General features: G+C 36.6%; 1 protein-coding gene across 1 annotated transcript in view; it reads right to left on the bottom strand.

Annotated features, from left to right (window-relative positions):
- Positions 1-24,112, bottom strand: part of LOC592420 (SH2B adapter protein 2) — a 74,063-nt gene that overhangs the window by 24,591 nt on the left and 25,360 nt on the right. The window contains exons 3-4 of the mRNA XM_003728549.3: positions 16,510-16,611; positions 10,569-10,870 (exon numbers count right to left, since the gene is read on the bottom strand). Coding sequence (XP_003728597.1) covers positions 10,569-10,870; positions 16,510-16,611 — 404 coding nt within the window. The remainder of the gene's footprint in view (positions 1-10,568; positions 10,871-16,509; positions 16,612-24,112) is intronic.

Genomic DNA, 24,112 nt, shown 5'->3' with positions numbered 1-24,112 from the left:
ACATAAATTTCAAGTCACTTTTAACATTACCTGCAAGTAAAGTGTAATGCAGTATACAAGAGACATATGGCTCATAGGTTTTTCCCCACCTTGGGACTCACCTGTGAGTCAGGGGATTGCTATGTTGACATTGCACTCCAGACATTGACCATCAAGCTATTGTTATTAAAAACTGTTTGTCCTCAAAGGTCATTACAACAATTACTTCCATGTTTCACTTAGGGATGTTAAGTTTTTGTTAGCTGTCTATGAAAGGAAATCAATTTAAGACTAGTGTACACAAGCCGGTGTGATATATACTCTATGTCAAGTACAGCAGAGTTTAAATTTGTGTACTAGCTGTGCAATATGAATAAATAAAGGATGATGATGATGATGATGATGATGATGATGATGATGATGATGATGATGACACCGACAATGATTATTATCATTATCATCATCATCACTACTACTACCAGTGGAATCCATGGAAATCCACAGGCAGCTATAATAGAGAAGATATTAGAAAGTGCCATCATAAAAACAATTGCATGCTTTTACAAAGCATGTATGTTTAATGATTTCAAGGTTTGTCCTGCTCCGCAGTTTAAGGAAATGAATCACTATTTGGATTGACGATTGCCAATTAATGATAAATATAAAGATGATACCATTTCCATCAAAATAAATGACATTGGTCTTGACCTAAATGTAAACAACAAGTAGGTCAATAGTTATAATTCGGGTTGAAGTGTTAGAGCAAGGCTGTCTAGCTCGCTCAGGTACTTCCACACCACTACAAAAACAAACACAAAGCTCACTCATCCAGACAATAAATTAATTATACAAAACCACACATTCCCTGTTTAGTATGACTAAGCAAAGAGTCACGGTTGAATCCATGCTTGCCAAAATACATCTTGTAGCAGGAGTATTAAATGGGCAAACAACAAGCAAAAGACAGTGTAATCTTGAGTAAGTAACAAAATAGGAAACACAAATTTAATTTGGAAATATCAGTTAGCCCCAAAGTAGAGGAATAACAAAGAAAGAAAACAAATCCTTCACACTTTGGACTTCAAATAAAGTCAATAAACTTCAAATCAAGTCAATAAACTTCAAATCAAGTCAATAAACTTCAAATCAAGTCAATAAACTGGTTGGTTTCATTCAAACATTAATTTCTCTTCCTGTTTTGTTTTCTACCTTGCCTCTCCAAAGATAAACAAGATAATTTGATCATCATAATATTGTTGTGCGGCTAAACACGGATGTGCACTAATTCATTAAGCAGAAGGCTGTTGACATTAAAGTGAGTGTAATTTTAAAAATATGTGCATTTTTTAATAAGAAACTACTCAACTTATGTTTTTACCCTCATTTTCCACTTTTTATTACTCAATAAAGAGAGAAATCCATGTCATGTTTCAACAAAAATAAATTGATAAAACATGTATTAGTACCAATATACAGCAGCCATATACCTTAGAAGTGAATTATTGGAAATTTGCGCATGGCATGACGGGTGATAATGAATTCTGCCACAGGCCGGGCAATATGAGCAATCCATTTAAAGCAAAATGAAAATAACACTTTTGTAGCAAATTAAGATTGATCATAAAAAGAGACTGTCACATATGCCAATATGTAGACCTTTGCAACTTATAAATTATGAGGCAAAGACTAAATTATTATTTTTTTACAATTGTTGTAACTGAGCAATATCTCACTATCAATGTACTTATTGCTGAAAACATTATTAGACATAATTTTAAATATTTCGTGCATTGCACAAAAGCAGCCTGATCATCAAAATCAATGATATTTTGAAACAACAAAGTACATCTTGAGGTTGCAAGATAATCTATTTTTCTATTCTGATCCTGTTTTTTTTCCATAAAATAAATAAATTGCCAAGCTTGTGGCCCGGTCCGCAAAACCAATGAATTTTAAACAGACATAAGACCATGAACAGAAGCAAATTACTTTTCGATTACATCTGCAATACCAATCCCAGGTCTGTATTTTCATGTCGACTGACCGACCGCCCACACTAAACATTATCGTTTTGAATCTCGAAGGCACGATTGGGGATGAATATGGAGATCTTTTGAGCTTTTTCATTTGAGAATCAGAAGCAAACAATATGAGAGACAGAAGCAATTTCCAGATTCTCAGATTTTATTTTGCCTTGCAATAACTAAGGGAGTCTTAAAGGTACAATGTCCCATCTGCAGACCAAAAAAATGAAAAGTTAAGTTCAAATGGCATTTGAAAGATAATACTAATTTTGAACTTCCCTCAAAACAAAAGGGCTTGAAAATGTCTTTTTGTGTGAAAATAATGAACGATAGTTGTCGAAACAAATTTAGCGAGCGCGCTTGTTTAATTGAATAGTCTGATTTTCAGACCCATGAACCAAATGGTTGTACATTTTGTGCTGCGCAAAGATTCAATCAGCTTAATTTTGGACATTACAAGAAGTGGGTTATTGATGTGGACAAATGCTCATGTACCTTTTACAGCTCATTTTAGCATGTTATTACCAAAGAAAAAAGTCAGTCAGTCAGTCAGTCACTCAATAGTGTCTGACAGTGAAGTAGGTTTTCTTGCATAATTTGAACACTAGGACACTGCTAACAATTAAATTTTCACAGATGGGACATACATGACATATGCATAATTCCTGCAAAGTTCTACAGAATATGATGTTGGCTGCAAGAGGGATACACTACCTTTAATTTAAATTAAATGACAAACTAATGAAATTCTTGCTGAAATTCAACAAAACAGATCTTTTCATTTTGGAATGAAAAGCAAATTATCTGAGAGACAGATTCTCAGATTTTATCTTGCAACAAATAGAGTGAAGTTTGAAGGGAGTCTAGAATGACCACAAAAAAACTACAAAAACAGAGTAGAAAATGACCCCATTTGCTAACTTTCAAAACATTTCCCACAAAATATGACCCTATTTTGCCTAAAAACAGGTACAAAATGTGCTCTAATTATAACCCAATTTTGGACTATTGAGTACAAATCTACAAATTCACAAAAAGTTCCCTATAAGCCATTTTCTTCATGACAAAGTATTCACAATGACCTTTAACAACCTTTCTGAAAAGATATCAATCAAAAGTTAGTGTGGTAGAAACTTCTGAAAGTGATTGCATCTTCAATGCAACATAACGTGAAATGAGTGTCAAAGTACGGGACCATTAAAAACATAAATTATCCATGGGACTTGGAGAAGTAATCTGTAAATTGTCAGGCACATTCACTGTTCTTATCACACATAACTGTCTCCCGTACTTGAACAGTGCTGTTGCAAGAATTTTGCTCTTGTTTTGATTTGTTATTGAGGGTTTTTGTCCCAAATGGCACCGGAGAAGCACTTCCTTAATACTGACAAATCTGCATAAAGTGTGAAATACCCCCCAGGAAGCGTGTCAAATGTGAAGGGCCCCCAGGAGGTGTATCAATCAAAGGTTTAGAGCCCCTTAGATCCTCTCCTCACTATCTCTAAAGATCAAATGACATTAATGTGAGAGAGGAACCAGGCGATTCATCATCACCCATATTTCTGACGGATCATACCTTGGCATTTTCGGATAAAAAGTCAAATTATGTCATCTTTGAAAAAAGGGGAATTGATGAGATTGTCGCACCCCGATGAAAGGTGAAGAGGGTGCAGGGTTTAGAGAGGAAGACTGGGAAGGAAGAGGGATGGAGGAGGGGGAAGAGGGTTTAAAAGAGAGGAAGATGGAGGAAGAGGGATGAAGAGGGATAAAAAGGAAGGTTAAGGGAAGGAGAGGGAAAGAGGGGACGGGATTGTGACAAAGAGGTAGGGAAGGCAGAGATGTATATCTACAAGGGAGATAGGAAGAAGGTGGGGAGGGGGGGGGGGGGGGGGGGAGAAAAGAGAAAAGGAGAGGAGTGGGAAGGAGGGATAAATCACCTGTTTGGAACAAGAAAGGTGTTGACCCATATGCATCACCAAAAAATTAAAGCCATTGTGACTCTTAACAGATGGAATGAGCTAGGCTTTATAGGAAAATGGAGGGAAGGGAAGGGGAGAAATAATTAAGGGTGATAAGAAGAAGAAGAGAAGGGAAAGGGGGAAGACAGGGAAGGAAAGTGGCAGGAAAAATAGAGAGAGACAGAGAGAGAGACAGAGAGAGAGAGAGAGAGAGAAAGAGAGCGTTTGGGAACAAGAGAATACAGATATACATGTATGAAGTGAAATGCATATAATGTGAGCCATAACTTACTCGTATCTCAATTTCAGTATTATCAACTAGGGAGAGGCATAAGGGCTTTAAATCTACATAAAGATACAGATTTAAAGATGGGGTATCTAACACTTTTTTAAAACATAATGTGTAAGCCTATGAAGCGCTTTATATCAATCAATAATCTATGAATATCTTTCCGCTGTTCTCGCATAAAAATGAAGGTCAACAAAATTATTTTCACTTTTTCAGGAATTATGATAAGAGGCCCTGCTACTGAATAATAATCCATTTTCCAGGGGAACTTTTTCATAATTCACAATTCAAGAGACTGTATAGATTACTGTGGAAATCTAGATTCATCTCTTCAAGCTTCACTTTAAAAAGATAATTATATTGAGTGAGTCATGATATAAATTTGTCCATTTTTCATGGATTTAGGATTTAGACTTCTTGACGACTGGATTTGCAGGGGTACGTGTTTTGAATATTTCTTTGAAATAATATCATATTCTTTCAACTGAGTTCACAATATGGGTACAGAGGAGATTAGCAAAAAAAGTGTCCTAAACTAGGATGAAAAATCTAAGACTTCTTGGAATTTATTTTGATATATTCTCTCATACATATCCACTAGAGTTAACATTAATGAGAGAGTAATATTACTGGACAGTATAGTCCTAAGTTTGAATAGCTCAGAAGAATTGTGCCCCAAACCTAGTAGGCTACTCAATTTCCCCGAGCCCAAACACGAACAAGAATAGTAGCAGGATATAATCACAGTTACCCTACATACTAATCGGAGTGAAGGTTTTGCCAAAGTTCAACAAACTTTTCCTTGCAACGGGAAGCCCTCCTCTTGGAAACTAGGAAACTATTTTTTAAGTCGGGAACCATGCATTCATAAATCTGCCACAACCGCTCTCTTACAAAAGTTTCTATTGCTCCTTTTTCATTCAATTAAAGGGACAATCTACTTTGTATTTGGAAATACGTAAAACAAATGAAATAGGCATATATTGATAACAAGATGACCAATGACTGTTAGTCAGTATATTTGCAGAGACAATTTCATCTATCTACATTTGCCAAACAGACACAAAAATCCATGTACATTGGGCACATTTCTCTCATGACCCACTTAATAAAATTATCATTTTACAGACGAATTCCAAATATGCCTTTTCTGACATTTTAGGGTGAATAAACCAGACTTTTACTTCTAACCACAAATTATGGAATATTAGTTTAAATACTGGTTAAAATTGCAAACAATAAAACAGAATAGTATAAACTTTCATAATATTATAAAGGAAAATATGCAGGTACTGCAAGGCACTTTATGGAAGTCAAAACCTATACATTTATATTGAACTCATAAACAGGTTCATGTAGCATGATATCCATTTAAAGTATATTTTACTTTTAGATAGCCCATCCAGACTAGAAGAAATTTGTACGAAACTTGTATAAAGAAACTTTGTATAAAGAATCATCGTATAATGAAAGGATCACACAGACTAGAGAAGAACATTGTATAAAGAAACGTTGTTTAAGTTAACTAAATTTAAAGAGGTCTGTTGACATGACAGCTGGCCAATCATTAGTGTGCAATCACGATATATAAGCCCCGACCAGTATACGATTTTTGTAAGATCAAATGTTCACACTAGAAGAGAACCCTGATTCTTAATAGAGTTTTCTTAAGGAAACGGCGTTTCGATATATACATTTTGTTACCCGATTTTGTTATACAACAATACTTTAAAAGATGTTCAGACCATTCTTGTTCAGACTAAGCTACATATCGTATAGCTATTCAATGAGTGCTAGCAGTCAGCATGCATGGTGAGTGACATGTGGATAGTTTACAGTTAATAGGGTACTAAAAGTGGACTGAGTCACGCCACCCTCATAAAGGCTATGCCATAGCATATATGGCAAAATATCTAGGGGCGAGAGAAGTAGAGATAGCAGATATATAAATGATAGCTAATGGTAGCTCAGAGGAGAGGGGGGCATTATTAGAAAACACAGTCCCATAGTCAATCAGTTACTGTGCTTTTGACCCAGTGTCAAGAGGTCGAGAGGTGTCGTGGTCGAGTGGATAAGTCACCGGACTGTGGATCACAAGGTCCGCGGTTCAAGTCCCGCCGCGGCACTAATGTCCTTTGGCAAGACATTGATCTACATTTGCCACTCTCCACCCAGGTGTTAAAATGGGTACCCGGTAGGATGCGAAAGCTAATGTGGTTTGATTAGCAAGTGGCGCTTGTAAAATGGCGACTGGCTGGAATGCTCCCCAGGGAGTGGAGAATGTGCATACCTTGTGTGCGGGTAAGCCTGAATCCGATGACCGGGGTAATAATAATATGTTGTAAAGCGCTGTGATACACATGTATGTCTGTAAGAGTGCTATATAAATGCCAATATTATATTTTATATAGTGTCCATAACTAAAATGATGTCCACTTTGCGCGACTAAAACAACCCACTTAATTCACAATTTTGTTTATATCCCCATTTTGCTTGACCAAATTTGCAATTTATTGCACAATAAATATTCAACGATATGCGACTATGCAGTTTTTTCTAAGGTACAGACCCATTACCAGAAGTGAATATCATCTTTAATTGATGCTATAAAATCTAATTAGCTCACCACCTTTTACATAATACTCCTATGCCAATTAAAGTTTATAGTCATCAATGTGCTGGCTATAAACAGAGTTGTAACCTTTTGCAGACCTTTTGCCGCCAAAAAACTTTTTCATTTTCAGTTAGAGTAAACATTCTTTACTCCTATTGGAGCAGACAAATTACAGTTTTTTTTCTACAGCATGCTCCCAAATTCTAATCATTGACATGAAATACACATGTTCATGTAGAGCAAAAATATTACTATGAATGGAATCTGTACTACTCATAGCTTGCAGTAATTTTTGTGAGGATGTATTGTAAAGAGGTCCTTCAAAATCCTTGTTCAGATTGAAGCATTCTCTTTAGGCCTGTCCTCATCAGACCAAAGTTGCAAAATAACCTGCTATTGTCAGACTCGGGATATTTTCCAGAAGCTTAAAATTGCGTCTTCAAACTAGCTCGGACATGCGCAAATTAGCCCGCTTTTTCCTAAATAGCAGGCTATTTTTGAAACAAGACCAAGATTTCTCGGGATATTTTCTTGAACAAATAGCCCGCTAAATGCAACTGCGGGCTGAAGACGACGCAAATTAGCTGGCTAATTTGAGATAAAATAGCGGGTTATTTTGCAACTTTGGTCTGATGAAAACAGGCCTTTTGTGACACAAAAGGAATGTCTTGAACCAAAACCACTGTTGAAGATGAAGATCATTTTGTTCATAATGTTTCACTTTCAAAAGTCGCACTCCTTTTGTCCTTTGAGGGTATCACGTTTAAGCTCTAGCTTAAGATGGCAGTCTCCTGCATTTTTCAATTTCAAATGTTTTATCAACTACCGGTATGTTTTTTTTTAAAGGTATAATAATTTAATTGATTGATTTACATTGTGATATGATTATGTATGCATTTTAACTTTTGTTAATGATACATATGTACCTAGTTTGTATATTACTTTGAATTACGTTGAAAAATGCGAAAAATAAAAATCTAACAATTGGAGGATAACAATTAGCTGAAAGTATTCAGTCTTATCACCAATGCAATGAATATATCAAACCTCTATCAAAGATTTTGCTTTTGTTTTATTTTTATTGAAACACTCAAGACCATGATGGCTGCTTCAACTTTTGTTGATCACATTTCTTTTTTCCGGTTTGTAATGAATACTGCAACGGTAGACCCTGATATGTGGCTATCCACCATTTATACAGTCCTGACACAAAAGAGTGGTGAGGTTTGACAGTGGCAGATGCCTTCCTTTCAACTTCATTTGAACTCTAATTTCTTTGTAGAGAAAGTAGGAGTTAGAGAGTGTACGAGAGAGGGGGAAGGGGGGGGGGTTGAGACAATATATGTAATAGCCCAGCATGAAAGGAAATGAGAGATACATGGAATTAGCTCAGTATGATAAAGAAATGTTCAATAAAGGAGAATGGCAGAATTAGAGAAAGAGAGAGAGAGAGAGAGAGAGAGAGAGAGAGGGGGGGGGGAGAGAGAGAGAGAGAGAGGGGGGGGGGGGGGGGAGAGATAAAGACAGACAGGCAGAAGAAGGGGAGAAGAAGGAGAAGTTGGTGGGGAGATGGGGATGTGGATTCTATGTAGGAATGGTATTTACATCATGTTGGATTTTTAAACATACATTATTCTGAGACACAGAGATCAAGATAGCCATGTATTTGATTTGGACAGCAACACACAGAAATAAAGATGGATGATAGAAAAAGAAACATGAATAGAAATATGCAAGATCCATTCAACAGACAGAGATACTTAGATAGAGAAGGGAAGAGAGAGAGAGTGAGAGAGAGAGAGAGAGATAGATAGAAAGAGAGAGCGCTCGAGGGAAGACAAACTCGTAGAATCTGTTTTGGTTATGTTGATAAAGGGAGGCAGAGACAGATCAAATTTCAAAGATTATCAATGTGCAATTCCGCACTAATCTACTTTCACCGGTATCTCTTTCTTATAGGCAGGAAATAATCTTTCTCCCGATATCCCTCAGAAATTGAAAGTTGCACTTTTATGAAAGTTACACTTTTCCTTCTTTTATGGACATGAACAAAGAGCTAGAGTACATTGCACCAGTATATCCCAGTTAAGAAGGAAGCATGTTGCCATGACAACAATGAACTTGAAGAGACGGGGACGATTTGGCCCTGTGGGAGCAAAACGTGATACAAACAACATCTCCAAAATAGAAAACAGTTTTGTGAAGGAGAGACTTTTTCAAGGCACCCCCTACCACCACCCCCCCCCCCCCCCCCCCCCATTGAAATATCTCCCAGAGAAAGCCTTGTGATCGCAGGTGGGGATAGAGAACGCACAATAAAAGGGCAAGCCTGGTGGCAAACTGGCAATGGCTTTCCAATTGTTTGAACCTAACCATCCTTTTATTGTCACATGCACAAATCTGGAAGTGGCCCACATTTCATGCATTGTTTGTGTCACTCAAGGCCTTTTCAGAAAAAAGGACTTTTGATACAAGTCGTCGCTGTTTTCACGAAGTGACGGTAGTGAAAAAAAATTGCATTCACTTTGCGTTACGATTTTCCTATCTACCGTCACTTCGTGAAAACAAGGACGAAGTATAGGCCTGCATCCTGTCAAAAACAACTTCATGGCTATTCACATGACTAATCTTAATATATGACTTTTTTTTAAAGTTGCAAAAACATTGGAAGCTCATGATTTTAAACTTCATGGTAGGCAAGCAGTTATAATTTTAAGTTGGTGAAACCTCAAAATTAATCCTGTTCTGGTGCATGATGAGGAGTGTTTAAAACTTCAAGCATACTTAATCTTCCAAAACAATGAGCGCAACCACATGGTCTTTATCTACAATGTAACCTCAGAGTTTAAAACCATGAACTAAAGATATAGTTTACAGACTGACATGAGAACTGAGCTATTGTTTGATCATATAGGATACAACTAAGAGTTTTCTCCTGTGAAGGAAGTATAGTATCTTTTGGTCTCCAGTGTAAATAGGGGAAATCCCCTTGTGACTCGCATAGGCACTCCTTGAGTGGAGAGGAATTTGTATGGTGAATCTTCCCATTTGGAGAGAGAAACAGGTGCCTTAGGATTATCAAAGGACCATTCCCAGGTGATGTGAAGAGTTCATGGTGGGAAAAGGTCTTGAAACATTCATCTTTCTATCTCCATCTCTCTCTCTCTCTCTTCCCCTCTCTCTCTCTTTCTTCCTCTCTCTTTCTCTCTTTCTCTCTCTCTTATTCTCTCATTTGAAAAGCATGCTTCAGCTGTACAGAGAGATTGCTTTGACAAGATACACCACTTTGCTGAGATACATCTCAAAGGGGTCGTTGTACTATCACACTTTCATAAGTATTCCATCATGGACAATGTAATACTCTTACAGATTCAAAGTGTCTTTGGTGAAACTCATTCTATATACATATATACATGTATGTATCAAATATTACTTTTGAAATGCAGACATTCTATTATATGTACAAATTATATCTAAACATTGATTGAAACTACAGAATGAGGTGTAGAGCATCCATCTAAAGAAATATTTAAAAATTATTCAAAATTTGTATCGGTAATTGCATTATACATGTATGTATGTTAGTTGTGGCTGTTTCTGCTGTAATACATGTCCTTCCGCACTACATCTCTGTCTATCTCTCTCAAAATCATCTCTTAATCTCTACCACCATTTATATTTTTCTCTCAAGCTCATAAACTCACCTTGGTGGAATCCTGTCACCTGCAAGGCTACTCCCGACACTCCCTTGGCTACCACCAGTATTGCCAACGTTGCCGATATTGCCGATGTTGCCGGTGTTGCCAATGTTGGCAATGTTGCCGACATTGCCGACATTACCATTGGTGGTTGTGAGGACGGAGCTACTGTTGGACACACCATTGGTTCTCCCTCCTAGTAGGTTGGCATTGAGACTCGTCCTCATGCAGTTGTTGATGTGCGTGTGCCATGACTGCATGTCTTGCACACTCTGGGCCTGGATGACGTACTCTAAGTTACCGACAGACTGGAGAGAGAGATAGGGAGAGAGAAAGATATAATTAGGTTTGTTTAACAAAATTATAGTTTGGTAAATGTAACGTGACTTAACGCCTATCTGAACTAGTCTGCAAGGAGGGATTTGACCTCCTTGCGTGGTTACTGGCAGGTGGTTATCTTATTAAATCAGCTCTCAATTAACATAAGAAAAAGGGGATCATGGGGGATCGACGGGTACCGCTTAGGCATTGTTGGCTATATAGAGGGCACAAGTAGCTACATGTAGTGCAGTCCTGCTTAAAAGATAAAACCTATTTTCTTTGGACCCGTCCTCGAGCAACCGTTGATGCTAGTGTGACATGGCTGCATGTCCTGCATACTCTCGGCATGGGGACACTAAACCAATGGACTAAAGAGAGAGACAGGCAGAAAGACAAACAAAGAGGAATAGATTCATGGAGAGAGAGAGAGAGAGAGAGAGAGAGAGAGAGAGAGAGAGATGGGTGAGAAATGTTAAAACTCAACTGATTTTTCAAAAAACATTCCATTGCAATCTAAGGTAGATAGCAACTCATTGAAATATTGCAATCATTCAAGTTTTAAGTTCAATGACTTACTGAAATAATTCAGTTAATGTGCACAATCTCCCACAGAGGAGAGGGTGATTAAAAGAGAGGGGGAAGGGGTGAACAAATAGAAAATGAAGAAAGCAGAGATAGGACAGATAGAGGAAATTTACAAAGAACATACAAGAACACCTTTTATTTTGAAACAACAGGATGAAATAAAGGAGGATAGATAATAGAGAGAAAGAAAGAATGAAAGCTGGCAAGAGGAGATACATTGTAAGAAGAAGAAGATGAGAGAAGAAGAAGAAGAAGAAGAAGAAGAAGAAGAAGAAGAAGAAGAAGAAGAAGAAGAAGAAGAAGAAGAAGAAGAAGAAGAAGAAGAAGAAGAAGAAGAAGAAGAAGAAGAAGAAGAAGAAGAAGAAGAAGAAGAAGAAGAAGAAGAAGAAGAAGAAGAGAGAGAGAGAGAGAGAGAGAGAGAGAGAGAGAGGGGGGGGGATCACTACCCTGCTGCATTTTGGCCATTACTGCTATCCATAGACAATACAGGACAATTCCACGGTAACGGAAGGACACTCAGACAAGATTTTTGAACTCAGGTTCATACTAAAAGAAATGTTTTATTAGTATGTATTAAACTATGGGGAACAAAATGTCTTTCAGTCAAGTGGAAAGCTTCATCAACTTCACAAAGTTTGGATAAACACTAATTAATTGGAAAAACCATGTCCATTTTTATGTCCTTCCGTTACCGAGATAATTAATATGCACATTCTTAAACTACTTAACTATAATGACAATTTTTTGGGGGAGAATTAAAGGCACTTATATAGGTATTATATCTGTACTGTTTCACATCTTATACTAATAAAACGGTTCTTTTAGTATGAACCTGAAGTTCAAAAATCTTGTCTGAGTGTCCTTCCGTTACCGTGGAATTGCCCTACACATACATAGGATTCAATGACCTTTACACAGGCAGACGGTGAAAGAAGAGAAAGAGAAGGAAAGACATCGAGAGGAAAAGAGCAGGTAAATGTTAGACCCTAATTCATCAGTAAAACCAAACATCCTTGATTCTGTTTACCAAGAAACGTTTCATCTTACAAAAACACTTCACTCTTCCGAGATCTAAAATAAACCTCCTTGCCGGTGTTTTGGTTGTCACAACTCACTCCACAACACTGAGTACACCTACTCCACTGCCTGTCTAGGAACGCAAGCAGTCAGCATGATGCTTGACTATTGGATACAGTGTAGGGTCATGCATTGCACTTGAAACACTACCAGGCTTATTCATAGATGCTGCAATTCCCCACAGGGTGTTTTTAGGCTTATTTTAAGGTAAAGACCAGTATTGGAAATGCTCCTCTCTCAAAAACTGAAATGGAAACTCTTATTACCAATCATGTGAAAGAATATGTTTTGACTTATACGTGATAATACAAATTTTGCTGAGAAACCGCCTACTAGTTGATATATTTGGTAAATTATTACATATATTTGGACCGGATAAATATCGTGCGCGTGTTGCGTAGTCCCATCTACATCTTTCTGTGTACAGTGCTTGTAACTTTACCAAGACTGGGCCAAATTTCTTTTCATTTTAATGATTCCAGAACCTTGCAGTACACACCAATACTTATATGTTAGATGATCACTTTTTCTGATCAATTCCAAAACGTTTTTTTTTTTGACGGTGCAATCGCATGACCATAACTGGTCTTTATCTTTAAAGTATACCAATCACAAAACTATTTCAATCTGTATGTTATAGTGACATGTCATAATACTAACATGTATCTTCAAAATAAGTGTTTGAAAATATAGTGCAGTAAAAAGAAATGACATTACAAACCAGAATTTTGGGGGGCATTGCCCTCCCCATTTTCCAACTGAATAGGGTACTTTAAAATATTTCAGACTTGACTTATGAAATAAGAAAATAAGCAGTACTTAGTAAAAATAACGAGTGCAAGCCAGAAGTGCCTGTAACAGACTCATTCTTTTATGTTGATTGCAGTAATACAGCATTTCCTATCAGTTCATATCTGGACACATATCAGTTACAGATACGAAAGAGAATTTACATTATACAAGCAGCACTAACAAAATGCCGGCGTCTTTCATCTCTGTCTCCCATCTTTTGTCTCGACGGTAGAACTGTCTACTAGTTTTCAGATCTGGCTTTCAAAGAAAAACAATCAGTTGCAAATGAAAGGAAAAACCGATATCCTTGCATGGCATATCAGTTAGCCTGCATTCAGACTATGAAAATTCATTGTATAGCTGTATGATTTTCGTATAGAAGTAGTTCATTTTTCCTAGTCTGAATGTCATATAAAGACAAATCTTACAACAAAACGTTGTATAGCGAGACTCATGAAAACTCAATAATGAATCAGAATCCCGTGCTAGTCTGAACATCATAACGTATGAAAATTGTATAACTGGGCGGGGCTTATTGTGAGCAGGCACTGATGATTGGTCAGCTGTCATGTCAATTGACCTCTTGAAAATAACCTTCTTTATGTTTCTTTAAACAATGTTGTTTTAAAGTGTGAATGCTCCTTTTGCTATATGATGAATTTTGTTATAACGCTTCTTTATACGTTTCGTTACAAAAGCCTATGGTCTGAACAGGCTACAAGTATCATGATGCTAATTAGCATGGATAGCAGCGGAAAATGCTTGCTTGAATTAATGCCACTACTGCCCATCCGTGTATAATGGCGGCAGTTACTTCTAAGAAGTCGGGATTACCGCATTATTCAACATGTCAGTGGAAACACTACCTTGACGAGTAATTAAGGACAGTCTCTCTCTCTCTCTCTCTCTCTCTCTTTCACGTTCTTACTTTCTTCCCCTCCCCCCACATTCTTCCTTTCCCCCCCCCCTCTTCCTCCCCCTCTCTCTCTCTCCCTCTCATGTTCTTCCTTTCTTTTCCCCTCCCTCTTCCTCCACCCCCTCTCTCTCTCTTTCTCTCTCTCTCTCTCTCTCTCTCTCTTTCACGTTCTTACTTTCTTCCCCTCCCCCCACATTCTTCCTTTCTCCCCCCCCCCCCTCTTCCTCCCCCTCTCTCTCTCTCCCTCTCATGTTCTTCCTTTCTTTTCCCCTCCCTCTTCCTCCACCCCCTCTCTCTCTCTTTCTCTCTCTCTCTCTCTCTCTCTCTCATTCTTTCTCTCCCAACTCATATAGAACATAATCATGTGATCATCTCTATCTCTCCCTCCCTCCCTCCCTCCCTCCCTCCCTCTCCCTCTCCCTCTCCCTCTCCCTCTCCCTCTCCCTCTCCCTCTCCCTCTCCCTCCCCTCCCTCCCTCCCTCCCTCCCTCCCTCCCTCCCTCCCTCCCTCTCTCCTCTCTCTCTCTCTCCCGTTTCCATCTTTCTCTCACTACCCACTTGAGTGTGTAACACATTGCCCACATGCCTTGCATGTTCATCATACCATTATCCATTGTCCAATTACCAAACTGATGAGTGAGCTCAACATGTCTTGAATAGCATGACTGCAAGCTTCGTCATTAAAAGAAAAGAAAAAATCTCACGTCCCATTGATATTTCGGGGGATTATTCAACATTGGAAGTGGCCTAGTAATTTCTTTATTTTAGAAGGCAAGAATTACAGGGTAAATCCCTTTAAACCGATATACACATTTCAATATACAGATAAAAAGATGAAATTGAACTTATTCATATCTACATCTGATGTGAACATAGTTTCCAAATTTCAACAAATATGTTTTGAAATCGATTTTTGTTTTTCGTTTGTTTTTAATTCTTATATAAATGATTTATTCATCCACCCTTTCTATTCCTTTCAATTACCCATGACTCCCCCAGCCAAATCCATTCTTTGCCTAGTCTCTTTTATTCTCCGTACCAGGATTACTACCTCTTTCTATTTTTGACTATTTTTATTAATTCTGTCAGTTTGTCTTGATATAAGATCACAACTTCTATTGTCTTTGTTTTTTTTATAAATCTTGAATAATAGTACTATTGTTCATTGATTAGTCCTAGGTTTATATCTTATTCGTATTTTCCCCTTCATTTCTACCTTTCTGTCAGTCTCTTTTTCTGTCTTTCTGTCTCTCTTTCTCTCGTTCTGTCTCTCTTTCTCTCTCTGTATCTCTCTCTCTCTCTCTCTGTCTTTATCTCTCTCTCTCTGTCTTTATCTCTCTCTCTTTCTTCCTGTTACTGCCTTTATCCTCTCTTTCTGTCATCCTTTCTCCCCTCAAGTCAAATTTAAGAATGCCGTGTTCCTCTCTTCATTTCTCTATCTTCAACCATCTCTTCCCCTTCTCTTTGTGAACTCTGCTCTCTCTTGCTCTTTAAATATATCTTTCTCTCTCTATCTCTCCATCTCTCCTGCCCCCTCTACTGTGTGTTTTCTTTGACTTTCTTTCTTTCCTTTCTCTCCCCATTTCTAATTAAAACTTCCCTCGTCTACATTCATCCATCTACAGCATCACGCTCATTCCATCACTCTGGATATATACCCCCATGCCCCGATGATGCCATCATGCTATTGTTCAATTACCGGAGCTTGCTTGCATAAGGTGGTGCTTATGAAGCTCCATGCAAATGAATACACCTGCAGACCCAGTCTTACTCACACTTCACAATCCATGCCCGCCATTTTGGGAGGAAGTCAAGTCGTCCATTCAATAGCTGTTCTTACCTTAATTTTGAGTGTAAGTTTGGAATTAAGAATCGCAATATCTCTGTTTTGGAATGTGTAAGACTAAGATGGCATTTCTTTTCAATGGGTTTACTAAAAGGGTTTACTGTGTTTTTTTTCTTGCTGTGTTGTTTCAATGTTGTAATAAAATTACTCAGTATTGGATTATAGGTCTTTAAAGTTATGATATAAATGTGTAAAACAGGATTATTCAATTTTCTCTGAAGCAAATGTAACACACATTTTATCAACAGACCACTAAACCATGATAAGAAGTAATGATTTACATTTAAAGCTGCTATTTTTAATATTAAATATCAGCATGAAACTCTAAACATACAAAGCAAACATATTGTGAGCAAATAGGTCCTCTTAAAAGAAAAAAGGTGAACAAAAAAGCAAGAAAAGTTGTCTCACCTTCAGAACTATCGTGTGTTCTCTCTCGGGAAGTTCTAACGCTGTCGTCTCCCTCACATCCTCAATCAAGAAACAGAAGATGCCGGTCTTGGGTTTGGATGACTGTAAAATAATTCAACAGAGATATAATAGATGGTAAGTACACAGTGAATATGTGTTTTTCTGGTATTTCATCTCACAAGGGATGCTAAATATGCAGAGGATATGTACATATAAATGGTTGAAGAAGAAGTCATGTTGTATTCATGTCCTTTATCTTAGAGACAGCACAGGGCATTAACTCCTATCTTTTAACAGAGTAAACAACCTTCAGACTCTCAGCAGATTGGAAGTTCTGTGCTCCCTCCAAAGAAAGGCAAAGAAAAAGAAGATGGATAAGAAGGTGAAGGTGAAGAAGAAGAAGAAGAAGAAGAAGAAGAAAAAGAAGAAGAAGAAGAAGAAGAAGAAGAAGAAGAAGAAGAGGAAGAAGAAGAAAAAAAGAAAATGCAAACAAACAGAACACAGAAAGAGAAAATTGGGAGGAAAATCACTTAAAGATATTAAAATCAAAATGATGAGTCCCTGCTTGAACAATTCATGCGATTTGCTTCCAAAATATTATATCAATGGAAATAACTTTTGATTAATCACATGGGACGACATACATAAATTAAAACAAATTCAAATAATTTGAAACAAATGAAACCATCTCTACTGTAAGCAAAAACAGAGAATGTATTTTCTTTAAATTGTACAACACACTACCAGATGAGCTCAAAGCAAATGCAGATCCACACAATTAAACAAGAATATACTGGGTTGCTCTTGAGGGAGGATGAGAAAGTTTAATTTCATACTCTGCCATATGGAAATATCATCAAGAATAGGTCATAAATGCCTTGAAGACAGACTTCCCAGTGATTTTATTACATCAGTTTGTTCTGGTCTATTCATAAAAGGGTGACACTTCGTTGATATATTATATTCCCACCGAGGCATCACTCAACCCAATGATGCATTGAAACTTCCCATTATGATTGAAACTATCAAATTTCAGTTTTGTGAGAAATATTTCGCTGGGTGATTGATTTTATTGTCTTGGCGTCCAAAGACACTTTGGAATAAGTTTGTGTCCCATCGTTTTAAAGGTGAATTACTAAGGATGACATTTAGTACATTCAAGTTGAGTATTTACTTTGTGAAACAAATGTAAATGATTAGTTGTGCATTGTAGGATTTTGGAATCGTCAAATATGTATTCCTTGTACATCAACATTACTTAGCTACAGTTTAGAATATGAAAATTGTGTAGTATACTGGACTATACAAATATGTTTCAATAATATCAGTCCAAAAATCAAAACATGGCATGACTTAATATCCTTTTCAGGTAAAACTGTGTCTTTCATATTCTTTTCCACATGTGAATACACAATAGGAATGTTCACTATTTATTATTGTTCACCTTGTGAGGCTTTACCTACCCTGTATTAATTTTTTCTCTCCCTCCCCCTCCCCTCTCTCTCTCTCTCTCTCTCTATAGCACAGTCAAGATATGAAAAAAAAGGGGTCAACCTAGAACTAATTGCAACAGAAACGATTCCACTTGCATATAATCTGGAATAGCCATAAAAACAACATAATCAAAGTTGACAAAAATTGAAGTGGTGGATCAGTGCCTAATTTGCATAAATTCAAAATGGCCGCCATGTCAGACCCTGGTAGACACACAAAACCTATTTTAGCCTATATCTCTAGATCTGATACACATAGAAAGCTAAACGTAGTGTCTTTACCAATGTTTTGGGGGTCAAGGAACATGATTATAGCATTATAAGCAGCTTACAATTACTCCTTGACTCTTAATTTGCATAAATTTGCATATAATTAACCCTTTTTAAAGTCAAAATGGCTGCCATGTTGCATGTTTGAAACTATTTCTCATCTGATACTTATAGAAAGTTGATTTTAGTGCCCTTATCCATGTTTAGGGGGTCAAGGAACATAATTATAGCATTATCAGCAGCTTAGAACTACTCCTTGACTCCTAATTTGCATAAATTTGCATATAATTAACCCCTTTTAAATTCTAAATGGCTGCCATTTGTTCATGTTTAGAACTATATCTCTAGATCTGATACACATAGAACGCTAAACGAAGTGTCTTTACCAATGTTTTTTGGGTCAAGGAACATGATAATAGCATTATAAGCAGCTTATAACTACTCCTTGACTCTTAATTTGCATAAATTTGCATATAATTAACCCCTTTTAAATTCTAAATGGCTACCATTTTTTCATGTTTAAAACTATTTCTCATCTGATACTTATAGAAAGTTGATTTTAGTGCCCTTATCCATGTTTTGGGGGTCAAGGAACATGATAATAGCATTATAAGCAGCTTACAACTACTCCTTGACTCCTAATTTGCATAAATTTGCATATAATTAACCCCTTTTAAATTCTAAATGGCTGCCATTTGTTCATGTTTAGAACTATATCTCTAGATCTGATACACATAGAACGCTAAACGAAGTGTCTTTACCAATGTTTTTTGGGTCAAGGAACATGATTATAGCATTATAAGCAGCTTACAATTACTCCTTGACTCTTAATTTGCATAAATTTGCATATAATTAACCCTTTTTAAAGTCAAAATGGCTGCCATGTTGCATGTTTGAAACTATTTCTCATCTGATACTTATAGAAAGTTGATTTTAGTGCCCTTATCCATGTTTTGGGGGTCAAGGAACATGATAATAGCATTATAAGCAGCTTACAACTACTCCTTGACTCCTAATTTGCATAAATTTGCATATAATTAACCCTTTTTAAAGTAAAAATGGCTGCCATGTTGCATGTTTAAAATTATTTCTCATCTGATACTTACATGTATAAGAAGTTTATTTTAGTGCCCTTATTCATGTTTAGGGGTCAAGGAACATATGAACAATGATTATATAATTAAGGTGCATGCATGATTTAATATTTTCTTTAGAGTAGCTCACAATATACGTCACGGTGTTGCCAATTTATGTTTGCTTGATTACAACTTCAAACATTCATAATTTTCTTAAATATTTCTTCTTGTATTTTGCTCAAACCTTCACTGATCTGTTTCTTTAATTTGTTTGCTTCTGTTAAAACCAACTTCTAATCAGGGTGGAATTCTCCTTAAAGTTTGGTGTTTTAACCATTTTCTTTGGTTAACAAACTTGACTGTACCATTTACTTCAATTCAATTTGTTTATTCGTCCATGTAAAAATATAAAAATAAGCTTCAGTCATAAAGCGTGATGGATTTTAAGCAAAAACATACACAATGATATGAGAATCACTGTGTCATTTCAAGTTGCAAATTCGATATTCCACAGCTTACTAATAGGGTATATTGCACAAATGATTTTTTTGAATATCATTACTAATTAAAAAATTGCAGTTATACTGATTTCATAGTTACAATATTACAATAGGCTTACTTAGAATTATTGGATAAATAAAAATTCTATAGTGTAATTGCGAATATTAAAAAACCTAGTAAGCTATATATTATATTTCGCCTAAATGATGAGATTTCAGAATAAACTTTGGAATACTGTTGTTAAGTAAAAACTGCAGCTACACTGAATAGACTATTACAATTTGAATAATATTCAAATAATAAGATCAATAATACTAACAATAACTGTATTTATAGATTAATTAACAATTATTACATTATTGCATTGAACACAGAAAAAAATTGCATTTATTAAGATATTTAAATAACATAAAACATTGAAAATTTAACATTTAGTTAAAAGGCAAGAAAATGGCAAAGAAGCACCAGAACTCTGAATAATCTGACTCATAGCTAATGTCTATTATTGAGAACATTTACTTGGTGTCTTACCCAAGTCCTTATGGTAATATAACTTGATGATAGAATTATTAGCAAATTAAACTATCACCGAATCTACATTATATTTACAAATGGTTTGCATATAATGTATAAATAGTTACATATTTACATATATTTGCATAATTGCATACAATTTATATTATTAGGTTCATTAAACTTAAATAGGCTTCCACAAAGTGTAATTAATTCTTTATTTTTTTGTTCTGAGAATTTTTTTTTTTTAATGGAACTGAGCAGATTCCCTGTTTCTATGGTTAAGGAACCGTTTGTATTGGGACCTCCATACCCAGTTGCCATAAACTAGGATAAGATCACATAAATTACTATAAGATAAACATCATTTCTGAGAAAAATAGTTATCGTTCTACTTTTCCTGCTGTTTTACCGGGGTTCTTTTTCAAATATCATCAACATTCCAAAACTTTGTTTTAAACTTAAGCAAAATGACAAGGCTCACCTGGTGTTCAGAAAATTAGAATGGTTCTTAACAGTTTGCTAGGAATGCTTTCTGATTAAAATAAGGACCTATGCATTTATACCAAATACAACTTGATGACACTAATTTGCAAAGTAGAAAGAAAATCATGAGAACAAATGAGCATCCATATTAGAATATGATGCATTTATCAATCATTGGATGTAAGGTGCAAATGTTTATGGTTGATTATCTGGCAACCTGTGGATAAAGATAAGAATTAGAAGTTGTGCTTCTTAATGTCTCAACCATTTTGCAAAAGTATCTACCATTTACATTTATATTTCTTCCAAGAAAAGTGCTGCTTCAAGGCCTTGAAGATTGCGCACTGTGTGTGTATGTGAGGAGCCTATGTGAGCCTGCTGGCCAGGATCCTTGTGCATATATGTACAGGGTGCGAGTAAAATCTTTTAATCCCGTGGGGGCAGTTAGGGGTGCTTCTTTCCCAGTGAGGACTTAAATGCCTCAAGGGAGAGTGAGCAGGCTGGATCTATTGGAAGGTTGTTCCAGTCCTTGGTAGTTCTGGGGAAGAAGGAGCTGATGTAGGCTTGGCTAGTACACAGTGTCGCTCTGAAGCGGGATCCGTGACCTCTTGTTTACAGATGTTGCTGCCTTAGGGTATTGTTGCCATTCAACGTCAACAAGACCTGGGGTACGCCATATGTGACTTTGGCTTCAGAGCTGATTCCTCCAGTATGACTTGTTGGGTACGGCCAGTCAGGAAGTTCTCGATCCACTGAAGAGTAATAGGCCGTGTATACCACAATGTTTGGCTTTGAGAAGGAGTCGTTTGAGAGAGACCTTGTCAAAGGCCTTAGCAAAGTCTAGTAGGATTACATCATACTGACCCTTGTCTTCCAGTCCTCTAGCAAGGTCGTGGATGGTGAGGATCAGTTGTGTTTCACAAGAACGGCGCTTCCGAAAGCCATGCTGATTGTCAGATAGAATGTCATGATGTATGAGGTGGTGGATAACGTACTGCACAGTGAACAACATGCTCACACAGCTTGCATAAGATCGCAGTCAGTGAAATCGGCCTGTAGTTAACCGGGGATGACTTGCAGCCCTTCTGGTAGATGGGAACTACAAGTGCCTTCTTCCACATTGATGGAACGCATCCTTGATGAAGGGAGGCTTGGAAAAGCAGGGTGATCGCAGGGGAGATCTAATCGGCGGTTTCCTTCAACATTCTGGCAGAGATTCCGTCTGGCCCTGTTGCTGTTTCTCGACAAAATGAAAATTGTTTTTGCAACCACTGGATTATTTATTTGGAATGGACCAGTTATCTGCCAGAGCACAACAATTGTGTTGGATTCAAAGAATAAAAGAAGCCGATAAACAAGGATGGTTTCAAATTCTTCAATTTTATCTTTAAAAGAACGGTGGTTTGTTCCTGCTTAACTGTAACTATGGTTATAAAATGTTAAACAAAAACATTCCTAAGTTCTAACGAGCTATTTTCCTTGACCCCTAAACATGAATAAGGGCACCAAAATTAACGTTCTATAAGTATCGGATGAGAAATAGTTTTAAACATGCAACATATCGCAGCCAATTTGACCTTTTAAAAAAAGGGTTAATTATATTTATACAAATTAAGAGTCAAGGAGTAGTTCTAACCTGCTGATAATGCTATAATCATGTTTCTTGACCCCCTAAACATCAGTAAAGACACTTCGTTTAGCTTTCTATGTGTATCAGATCTAGAGATCTGATTTAGAATTTAAAAGGGGTTAATTATATGCAAATTTATGCAAATTAAGAGTCAAGGAGTAGTTCTAAGCTGCTGATAATGCTATAATCATGTTCCTTGACCACTTAAACATGGATAAGGGCACTAAAATCAACTTTCTATAAGTATCAGATGAGAAATAGTTTTAAACATGAAAAAATGGTAGCCATTTAGAATTTAAAAGGGGTTAATTATATGCAAATTTATGCAAATTAAGAGTCAAGGAGTAGTTCTAAGCTGCTGATAATGTTATAATCATGTTCCTTGACCCCTTAAACATGGATAAGGGCACTAAAATCAACTTTCTATAAGTATCAGATGAGAAATAGTTTTAAACATGAAAAAATGGTAGCCATTTAGAATTTAAAAGGGGTTAATTATATGCAAATTTATGCAAATTAAGAGTCAAGGAGTAGTTGTAAGCTGCTGATAATGCTATAATCATGTTCCTTGACCCCCAAAACTTCGGTAAAGACACTTCGTTTAGCTTTCTATGTGTCTCAGATCTAGAGATATAGTTTTAAAAATGAAAAAATGGCAGCCATTTAGAATTTAAAAGGGGTTAACTATATGCAAATTTATGCAAATTAGGAGTCAAGGAGTAGTTCTAAGCTGCTGATAATGCTATAATTATGTTCCTTGACCCCCTAAACATGGATAAGGGCACTAAAATCAACTTTCTATAAGTATCAGATGAGAAATAGTTTTAAACATGCAACATGGCAGCCATTTTGACTTTAAAAAGGGTTAATTATATGCAAATTTATGCAAATTAGGAGTCAAGGAGTAGTTGTAAGCTGCTTATAATGCTATAATCATGTTCCTTGACCCCCAAAACATTGGTAAAGACACTTCGTTTAGCGTTCTATGTGTCTTAGATCTAGAGATATAGGCTAAAATAGGTTTTGTGTGTCTACCAGGGTCTGACATGGCGGCCATTTTGAATTTATGCAAATTAGGCACTGATCCACCACTTCAATTTTTGTCAACTTTGAGTATGTTGTTTTTATGGCTATTCCAGATTATATGCAAGTGGAATCATTTCTGTTGCAATTAGTTCTTGGTTTTTTCCTATTTTGACTGTACTACTAGATCACTTGGTTGATTACTCATCCAGAGTTCTATATGGATCATCTCCCTACATACACGACACCCTTGAAACCCCCCTCTTAATCTAATTGGGTCGACTCACTCATACCTCCATACACCAATGCATAAACCTGTACAGACTAGAATAACGCAAGCACGCTAATTAATTGTAACATAAACGTATGCACAATTAGGGAGCTGAAAATCCACAAACTCATCGCATAATCAGACAGCTGATTACTTACGAATAAGTCGCAGGGTTATTCATCAAATTTTACAGAGTGGGTACAAGATCTATACGACCCAACAGGTGTTCAAAAGCCCTTGCAAGGAGGTGAAGGGAGGGGGAGGAGGGCTGCTAACACCTGTATAGGCCATGTTAATCATTATACAGTAACCTCAAATCAATTCATTGAATACAAGGCCT

The sequence above is a fragment of the Strongylocentrotus purpuratus genome, unplaced genomic scaffold (genome assembly GCF_000002235.5).
Source record: "Strongylocentrotus purpuratus isolate Spur 01 unplaced genomic scaffold, Spur_5.0 spur5_scaffold_2, whole genome shotgun sequence".
Taxonomy (NCBI): domain Eukaryota; kingdom Metazoa; phylum Echinodermata; class Echinoidea; order Camarodonta; family Strongylocentrotidae; genus Strongylocentrotus; species Strongylocentrotus purpuratus.
The sequence above is the reverse complement of the archived record's forward strand: the minus strand, read 5'-3'. Positions and strand labels throughout refer to the sequence as shown.